The sequence below is a fragment of the Platalea leucorodia genome, assembly GCF_965183815.1.
Source record: "Platalea leucorodia genome assembly, chromosome: 6".
In the NCBI taxonomy this organism is placed as follows: domain Eukaryota; kingdom Metazoa; phylum Chordata; class Aves; order Pelecaniformes; family Threskiornithidae; genus Platalea; species Platalea leucorodia.
This window is the reverse complement of record NC_138828.1, coordinates 57,736,778-57,747,354: the sequence shown is the minus strand read 5'-3', so window position 1 is coordinate 57,747,354 and position 10,577 is coordinate 57,736,778. Positions and strand designations below refer to the sequence as shown.

The following is a 10,577-nucleotide window of genomic DNA, read 5'->3' as shown; positions in this document are numbered from 1 at the left end:
TTTTAGATTAATAGCTATAATCTTAGACATGCACAAAAAGATTCCATTTGTTACGTGCTATAACTTAACACTTAGTCACTCATACATGACTGTAATAGGTACATAGCATCCTTCAAAAGAAAGCACATGCCCTTAGGCCCAAAAATGAAGCATAGCGACTGGAAAAATAAGAAGAATGCCAAGCTTCCACCCAGAAGAGCAGTTTCAGGGCAATGCCTGGAATGAACAGTAGGATCCCCTGATCCCTGTTCCTCATCCCCCTCCACATCCTTTTAAAAGGGCATCAAGAGAATATAGACAAAACTCATTTTAGGGTACAAAGCTGAAATCAAACTGGAACTAGGCGGCCTGAACAAACAGTGTAAGACTGGGATGAGACTCCAATGAGGAGCCATCTAATTGCTAGGAAAACCAGAAAAGATGCTCCAAAGACAGACTAAAACCAGGAAAGGTCAGATGATTATCTGGATTCTTGGGTAGAGTTGTCAGCTACTTGAGAAAGCATGGGACAAGGCGCTAGGGAGCAGAGAGACGAGGTGAACTGAAGGAGAAGAGAGAGATGGGAGCAGCAGAGTGCAGCAGGCCGGGACTGGCTGGGCAAAAGGCGCAAGATTGAGCTGAAGCAGAGGAAACATGGACAGTGAACAGAGACAAAGCCTGGCCGTGAGAGGAAATAAATCTACATGACACTGCTGCAGTGCTGCCAGGAAGAGAGGGACTAAGACAATAAGGTAGATGCATTAAAGAAACAAGAATAAGACTGTTTTGGGAAATGGGCAGAGAAGTAGTCCAGTAAATATAATTTTCCTTTGGAACTCGAGACTGCCTGATGTCTGGTCTTCCTCTACTGACAGCAAATATTTGTCAGAGTTTCACTTCCCTCCATGTGCCAGATACCACTGTTAGAAGGAGAAAGGGACCTATTTTGATGTCTATTCCTTTGTACCTAATAAAGGCAGAAATTGTTGGCACTTCTCTGATGGTATGGGAGAAAAGTTCAGACAAAGTTCCACAGCCTGCTATTTGAAACAAGATTACTTTCAACTAGCTAATCCTCCTTTCGAAAAGCAAACTATTTTAATGAAACAGTTTTTCAAAATCCAAAATGTGGAGGCAAGTGCAGAGTCCTTAAGGTTTTATAGATAATATGGCAGTATTTCATTTTACACAGACGCTAAATAAAATTTGGGGCTTCTATAGTTATTATATACTTGTGATCTGTAAGTTTTAAAAGCAGAGTGCTTCATGAATTGCAGTAATCTGAATTAAAATATAGGGCTCGAACAATTATATAACAGGTACTGAATTGCTTTCCTAGTGATCTTTATAAAAACCCAGCTAAAAATAAATACATTATAAAAAACAAAACACAGAGTGAAAAAAGGTTTGTGGGCACAGAATACGAGAAAGAAGCCATCACTATCCTTGAAAGCTACCTACGGATTTTATATAACTGTCATCGTTCCAGAAGTGTCACCTCAATGATCCCTGAACAATAAAGTAATGGTTGTGCTCGGTCTTCAAACTACCTTAATTTTGCAAGCTAAACAAGCTCAAGCTTTTCATTTAGAGTAAGAACCTAACTTCTTTGTGTACAGACATACTAAAAGTACAATGAAATGCATTTATTTCAACTGGATACTCAAAACAATTTGAAGTCAGATAACGTCTAATTTAGTGTTGCTTAGGTACTGGATTTTGCTCCTTTCATGTGTTATTCTCAGTATTCTTCCTGCACTGGAAGGAGTAGCAGCCCCATGGGAAAGTGTAGCTAAATGAATGCAAATAACAGTGACTATACAGACACAAAGCATATATCCTGAAATTGCAGGTCTTGTATTTTACGGGGCAAGGGGGGTGGCCAGGCACTTGACTGCTGTAACTTCTAAGGAGCTGTTAAAACATTTTTCTTTCTAAGAAAGAAAGAAACAAAGTCTTTCATACAACTCATTAAATTAGAATTCAGGTTTCAGACCTCAGCTTTCAGCATTGAAACTCTTTACTACTACCAGTTAGCTCGAAAATTTAACCAAATCTTTTACACTAGAGTGGGACTGAGAGAGAGCTTGGTCTGAATTGTTAAATAATCAAAGCACTGATCTTTTTTCCACCTCTAGCAATTGTGAAAACCCTGGCCTCACATGGTGCCTCTGAATTAGAAGCAGAGGGAAAGTTTGCCTGCTAGGGCCATAATGAGAAGCCAAACCAAGCCGTCTCCCTTCCACTAAGACACAGGTGATTCCATCTCTAAACGGTATTAGCAGAAGCTGCTGCCAAATATAGCAAATACCAAAATATAAATGTGCAGACTTCCAGAGCACTAACTAGTTTGTATATACAGGATTTAACGAAGTATTAATCAAAACAGGCCTCGAGAAGCTATGACTAACAGATGGACTGTCTATATAAAAATGTGCTAATGAGATCAGGAGGGTAGTACGAAACACAAACTTTTGTCAGAAGGGAGTATACTCAATAAATATATACTCTTAATGTGACCCAGCATCCTATGATAGTGATGTCCCCCAATTTGTGTCACCAGATGGCAGATTATGAGGTCAAATTGGAAGGGAAGCAATTTTAGATAAAAGGCTGCAGTAGCTGAAGTTAGTACTCGCGTGCAGTTCTAAGGCCTATGTGTTAGTTACTGTTGTCCTATTTTTTTTTACTGGTTTTGTCCTACTGTTTGCTATTGTGCTATATAACTGGCCACTCTTAATTAACCTTTTAATAGGCTTGATTATGTATAGGTGAAGTCTTCTATCCCTGAAGCTGCATCCAACACAAAACACGTACACAGAAGCAGTTGCCATATACTGCATATACATACAAGGGTACTGCTGGACTGTAACTGTCAGACTTCAGTGCATGTACAAGTAGAAAGCAACGGTGGCATGACTGCAGAGAGAAACAATCACTGCTGAAGAATCAAAGACAACAATAATGTTGCACACTATGCTGGTGGAGTGAATCTGCTACAGTTTCAGAGGAGCCTCATTACTGAGACTTTACTAGAGGGACTTTGATTTTGAGGCAGAAATCATTAGTAACTGGGATGCCGTCTGGAGTGCATGAAAACACAATCGGTGCAATACATACACCAGCAACTTCGAATTTCTCACTCTAGAATTGTAAGCATGTTCTTTTTATGTGTAAATGTCCATTAGTACACTTCAGTGCTTAGCTTGCAGAACCATCAGTTATAGGTTACCTCTGCCTAACAAAATGTTTCAGACATCTGTATGCAAGCTACGCTTCCTGACCTATGTCCCAGAACTAACATTTCCAAGATCACCTTAGAGAACAAGAAAAATTAGATGAACTGTCTATGAGTTGCATGAGGGAATACGTGACCGATACTGTAGACAGTTGAGGCATGAATGTAACAATAAGCATTACAAGATGATCACAAAAGAGTCCCTGGTCCCCTGGACAACATGTACATAACTGCATGCTTTTCCTGCACAATGTGTAGACACACTCCCCTTTGAAAAGCCAAAGCAGGCCTTGCTAGAGCACTGGTTGGTAGACATAATGCTTTAATAAAGTCTCTAGGCAATTAATCAAAGTATGCGTAACAGAAGTTGTGACCCACAGAGAAACTGTCTATCCTAATGAGACTGGGAGAATGGTACAAGAGGATTGGGTCTGCGAGTAAGCCCCCCGTTCCCCCTTCCAAGCAGGGAGCGAGCCAGTGCACCGCGATAAAAATGGAGTGTGACATCCAGGTGAGAACACAAGTATAACCTAATACGTATCTGTTGTGATCACTGAGTAAAAGGAGAGTCAGAAAGCACACACTGGACTTATCATATGATTTGGTGTCAAATGCTCAGGCACAGGCATACACGCATGAACTGGTTGGAAGGAGTGCATTAAGGCTGTGGCCTCCAGATGACAAACCTGGCCTAGCCACCGTGCCACCGACCAAGCTTACGGTTATCGCCTGAAATACGATTAGCATTCGTGTCTCCAGGCAGCTGCCACAGCAGCTTCTTGGATTACAATGCCGACAACATACGCTCACCAACAACAGCAATTACAGTAAATACACATCTTCCCCCCCCTCAGAGACCCATTCAGGCTTCCTCATTCTTTCATGCTGGGAGGGAGGAGGGAAGCTTCACCCAATATTTAAATCTCTATGGAGGCTATTCAGCAGTTCTGTGGGGTTTATGCATTATAAAGTGTTCGATTAAAATCAAGAGTACTTAGTATTTTAAAAATAAATTCTACTATACACCATTATAGTAATGCAAGATTAAACTGATAAATTATCATTTTGCATAAAATTATGAAAATTCTTTGGGAAAACATGGGCTCTTAACCATGGTAAATCATTCACAGCACACAGTAAGGTAGCAGCTGACAGGAATGACTGTGCATATCACATTACAAACTATACATCTTTAGTTGCATGTAAATTAAATTATTTACTAACAAGAACAAGGTGGGGGAGGAAGTGGGTGAAGAAGAAGGAAGGTTGATACCTGTTGTCTTCGTTTCTCTTCTTCAATAGCAGCTTTGGCTTCTGCCTCTTTTATCTGTCCAGACATACAAAGTGATAAGCAACTGTTGTAAACAGCAGCTAAACCAATTTTCTTAGAGAGTCATAGAATGGTATGTCCTGTAGAATGGTTCTCAGCAGAAGCGAGCCAAACCTCTATTAAGTGAGCTCTTAACTTATTCAGATTACAAAATATTCTTGGAAAACCTGCATCATCTCACATTTGGAAAACATGGAACATATAATGGATGCTACAAGGTTGTAAATTGAACTTATGACTTCAACCTGACAGGCTCAACTGACAAATATAAAACCTAAAAGTAATAGTTTGTTCACTAACAACCGGGAAAATCCCTAAAACCAGTTATTCTAAGTTTTCAGCAACTTCATCCTCAATTCAGTACACTTTACACATACAGATAATTCATATATATGTATATAATTTACACAAACATATTTAATTCCAAGTAATTTAAATGTTCCCTGACTACTAGAGCAAAAGGAAACCTCTATATTTGTACCACATACAACATATACTGGATAATGCATAACCAAACTGCTTTAAAGCTCTTTGTGTAATGCAAACCAGATATAATTAAAAAAATGCTCCACCATCAGAAAGTCATATGAAAAGAAGTCATGGGAGTTACAACTGATAATTCTGTAAAAGTTTTTTGTAGTGTTCAAGAAAGCAAACTAAATGCTAGAAATTATTAAGAAAAGAACGGTACAGAAAAAATGTCAATATGTAAACACACGATGCACTTGAATCTTAGCTCCTGCATTCAGTTTTGGTCCTGCAACAACAAAAGAACGTACAGCCTGAACACACACACAAAAGTCAACAGGATGGAGCGGCTTCCGCCTAAAGAGATGTGTAACTGGGATTCATCAGGTGACTCACAGGGCACAAAATCCTGAAGAGTGTGAAGATGCCAAATACGGATAAAACATCAATAATTATTTTTCATAGTACAAAAGCAAAGGCATAAAATGAAATTACCAGGAGGCTGGTTCGTAACAGAGGGAAGTACTCTACTCCCACATAGTATTCTGCTAAATTTAGAAAGTCAGTGCTACAGGATGTTTATAGATGCCAAAAGTTTACATTGACTGAAAAACAATTAGGCATGCTAACAGGAGATAAATCCAAAGACCATTGAACAGAAAGACAGCAGCTCGATCTCTAAAATTCCCATAGTTAGAGATCACTACAGTAATAGTAGCAACAGGAAGAGGATACTGGGAAAACACGTCTGCCTTCTTGTGTACATTTCGTGGACCTTTAGCATTGCGGCCGCTGAATCGCTACCTTAGAAAAGTTAGATGTAAAAATCCGATTAATAACTTGAAAGAAAAACAGTCTTGATCCTAATAACTGGATGATTTGCATACTGTCAGTGACAATAATTTACTAAATATGGTTTGCGCAGGTGGAATTTGTTCCAAACAATTTGCAATTCAAGAGCTCTTGATGAGTAAGGAGAAAGCACACCAGCCCATGCTTTAGCACACTGTAGCTCAAACAGCGTGCACTGAGGACAGGGTCAATAGAACAGTCCTATTTGCAGGTTTTCAGACAATTTTTGAAATTGCTAAACTGTATATCAAATAAAACCATTATTGACAATTTCATTAATCTAGGCACAATGGCAGAGTCTCTCTTTAGAAAAGTGTATAAAAGACCTTTTCAGCCACGCACATCTGCAATCGCAGTCTGGTGTGGAAAAAAACTGCACAACTAGCCTCCTGGTATTTCACTGCCATCTAACGGCAGAACTTCAGCTCCAAAAGAAAAAAGTGCCCCACAAACGTGGAAAAAAAGCAACAAAAGAGCTTCTTTTTACACTGGTGTGGTCATATTTGTGTAAGATACATAGGTAGAATACACACAGGTAGAGGGAAACTTAACCATTATAATCACAGTATGGAAAAACATTTCTAGAACTATTTCTTTAATAAAATGTACAGTAAGAGACTCAATTCCTCAGAAGTGCATACTCACTAGGTGCTACACATGAAGAGTTTTATTAAGAGTTAACACACTTTGGTTTTGGAAATTGATGGTTGCTTTGCAACTGTGCAGACTAGTTATCTCTGTAAACGTTTGCAGTTTTTAACAGACTTTTTCCAGTCTTGAGACATTAAACACTAATTGACATAATAAACTACTTTTGTCAAGTGCATATAATAGATCATTCTAGTATGACATTTACAAGTCAACACAGGCTACAAAAAGGTGCCTGGTAAGAATTTAAATAGAACTTTATAACTTCATATAAGAAGCCCAAAACAAATCCATGTTCTTCTGTGAGGAAGGTACACATAGCTAGGTTATGCCACACGGTATATCTGTGGCATTGCTTACAGGAGAAACTTGTAGTCATTTGCTCACTGCATTAGACTTCCTCCCCATGGATTACAACGTCGGGGCGAGAAATAGGAACTAGTATCTGCTGAAGTAAAACAGCAGCTGACACTGCTCTGCACCACACTGAGACCTGCTGCTGTGTCCCAGCTCATCCAGGCTCCTGTGAATTCACCTCGCTTCAGTGCACTCCATGTCCTACGAACTTATCTTCACACTCTTACTGGAACTGTTTGTTATGGTTGGGATTTTCTAAAGGCATATCCCAAGAGTCTTAGCATTTGACCTGCTTGCAAACTTGCAGGATTTGGTCTATGTTGACCTGCTTGCAAACTTGCAGGATTTGGTCTATGTGGTACTTGTTACAACTTGCCAATCAATCCTGAAAGCCTGAGCAGAAGCTGACAAAAGTCAGCTTTACCCATTGAGCTTTTGGGTTGTACCTTCATTACATCTAACACTTATCTGATAAAAACCAAGCAAGTTATGCACCCATTCTTTTTGTTTATGTTTTCATAAAAGGCTTGTAAGAGCAGGGTTGATATTCTGTCTCTCTGGGTGACAGCATGCAGCAATTTCTTTGCTTCGTAAAACAGCAGAACTAGGGAGAAGTCACATTTACAGCAGGCAAAAAAGTATACTGCAATTGCCCAAAACTCGCCATTCTTCTGGTACAGGGTAACTAATACAGTGTGACAGGATTACACTCTTCATGCTGGACAAGTTGAGCATTCAACGGCTGCAAAACTTTCACAGGAAAGAGCAGATCTTAACAATGCCCTGTGAAGTGGCTTGGCCCTCATCCTACAGCTCTAATCATCAGCAATGACGATTTTATCATCGCTGATCATCACTTGTTCTCAGCAGAAGAGGAAAGCACCAGTTCTAACAAATTAAAAAAAAAAAAAAAAAGGAAAATAACAGAATGTTATTTTAACATAGTATTTCACTGAGTTAATTAACAGTCTACAAACACTGTAATTCTCCCCACTAAGCCAAATGCAAGTCTGAAAAAGTAGCTGCTATTAAAAAGCACATCTACTTATGTTGTACTTTTTGCTGGTATTGCCTTGAAAAATCATTGTGTTCATTTTTTCCTACTTTTCTTGAAGCACTGACAAGAAATTATAGCTACAACGGATACGTTACCTCAGCTGCTTTCCGTTTCATTTCCTTGCATAATGCATCACATTCCAGTGAAACCTGGCCTTCTTGTATCTTGCTGCACTGTATTTCCTGTTAAGTATAATTTGAGTCTTTTATAATCATTTCCCTATATAAAATTTTAGTTATCATGTCCATTTCTTTATGAAAATAATTATAAAACATTCTTATTTAGGAAAAAATTGGTTACACAGAAAATAAAGCTAATGATTAAACATTATTTGAACCTGTATTGATTCTATATTAAATTGTCATTTTTTTTTCTTTCTTTCCGATAAGTGAAGCTGAAAGCAAGAATAAATCAAATAGTCCAGTTTAATTTCTCCTCTCTTTTCTCACTTGTTTGCCTAAGACAAAGTGCGATAACCTTCTGAACTCTGGCAGAAAAGAGCTAGCATTAAGAGTCTCAGTAATGTTCATACACGTTCGCTTAAGTGGGTGAGATTACAGGGCAAGGTCTGGTCATGGGGGAAAAAAAAAAAAAAGAATTCTCACTCACACTTTTTCCCTTCCCCCTAATATTGAAGGAAAAAAAAAAAAAAAAAGGTGGTTATCTGTAAGCAGACACTGTTCAACTTGAAGCACTTGTTCTGTACATGTCGTCCCTTCTCCTGCTGAACACCTCACCTGCAAGACTTCTGGTTGCACAAGACATTTCTTAGAGAAGCTGAGAACTCTGGGGAACTGCAGCCTGTTTGGAAGGCTCAGAAGTTAACTGGGTCCAGAAAGATAATTTAAGCACCTTTTAATTAAGCCAGATAATGACTTTTTCATTAAGTCATTATTATTTGCCAAGACCTCACATCAATTTCTGTTCTTCCCCTCATAATACTACTAGCTATAATAAACTTGTTACATTACTTTGTCCCTTACCTTTGTTAGAAGCTAAGGATGCTGATGCCTGTACTTACTTTTAGGTTTGCAGAGAACCGTAACTGATTACGTTAGTTAGGGATTCACAATATCTGTGTTTGTTCCAACTTATGTAATTATCAACTTTCCCAATATCATCGGAAAAATGTATTTTTTTCTTCTCAAATCATTCCAGGTCATCTGACAATTCTCCCAATGGAGCTACAAAAATTCAAGTGTGCTTGAAGATAAAGCTATTTTGAGTCAGGCAGCTAACATATTTCAGAACTAACAGGATTTTACATTCTCCAGTGAATCTTTTGATATTGCAGCCCAGATCTTCAGCTGATGTGAATTGTCATAGCTGTTCTAGAGTAACTGGACCTATTCTAATCTGCACCAGAGACAATCCATCCATACAAGCCTAGGAACATGCAAAGAAAATACATCATTCTCAAAACTAACTTACAAATTTACCTTCTTCAGTCTCTTACAGAGACATCGGAGTTTAACCTTCTGGCTGCAGTTCAGAGGACAGCTACCTGAATGGCAAACCTCTTTACACCGGTGACCACAGGGCAACTATAAAGAACAAAACACACAAACAAAACCCCCACACCAATAAATGATTGTAAAATTACAAAGAATCTATGAACTGTTTTTATTTCAGACATAGCAGCTTAACAGAAAACTCATCGAGCTTATCAGTTTTTCCACTTGTGAAATAGTTGATTTTTCTTCATTTTTTGGCAAATGTTTGCTTGTTATTTACCATATTTCAGTTCCTGTAGAACAATTTATCTTTTACTGGCACAGCTTGGTTAAAAACCAATTTCTCCTTTCAAATGTTTCAAGAATAGTCATCTCCACAGTAATTTATACAACGATTACCCTAGCTATCTATATTTTGGGGGAATACGAGTAGATAAGGTAGAAAGAAACTGAAAACTGAAATGAATCGTACTGTAGCATCTTGTAGATCAGAGTCAACAAAAGAAAGAGGAGAGAATCAGAAGCGCAAATACCACAAAAGAAAATTTTGCATGCAAGAATCTTCTGAACTACGCAAAAGTCAAATACAGGTTACCAATATTCTTATCAGGTATTAAATAATTTCACAAAATTCTGAATTTCTGCATTTGGCAGATCATCCCATTTCTGACATCTGCGAGAGAGAGACTTTTTACCACCAGTGTAATTTTTAACATCTATAATGAAAATATTATCATTGAATTACTGTGTTAAGAACCAAGATATTAATTTAAATATGCTGTTAGGAATGTAGCAGTGCTCCCAGCATTATATTAGATAAAAATGACAAGAAAGCAAACGCTTTCACTTTCTGTTAAGTCCTTGACTGAAAACATACCTTGCTCATACACATACCCATAAGAAATCTTCACAATAAAGATTTTTCATTTTCAATTACATAACCCAATACGTTAATAACTGAAGGTGAATCTCACATAAGACATCTAATCAACTTATTTTTAGAGATAGCTTTAATTCCCCAAAGTATTTAAAATGGCATTGAATAGTGTTCTTTATTAAAAGTGAAATTTCACCTCCTCACTGTCATCAAGGGATTAACACAACTTGGAAAATGCTGTAAGACATACAATTTTAAAATACATTTTTTCATATTTATTAAAAATTGAAAATGTATCCGTAATACTTCATCCACAG

The 10,577-nt window shown here is 38.0% G+C and overlaps 1 protein-coding gene across 4 annotated transcripts in view; it reads right to left on the bottom strand.

Annotated features, from left to right (window-relative positions):
* NFXL1 (nuclear transcription factor, X-box binding like 1) overlaps positions 1–10,577 on the bottom strand; it is a 52,678-nt gene that overhangs the window by 3,785 nt on the left and 38,316 nt on the right. Inside the window, exons 19-22 of one of the 4 annotated variants that reach the window (XM_082315978.1) lie at positions 9,369–9,473; positions 8,025–8,111; positions 4,491–4,544; positions 2,831–2,898 (exon numbers count right to left, since the gene is read on the bottom strand). In XM_082315978.1, coding sequence (XP_082172104.1) covers positions 2,831–2,898; positions 4,491–4,544; positions 8,025–8,111; positions 9,369–9,473 — 314 coding nt within the window. The other 3 variants (XR_014228600.1, XM_082315977.1, XM_082315979.1) reach the window with 3 other exon arrangements.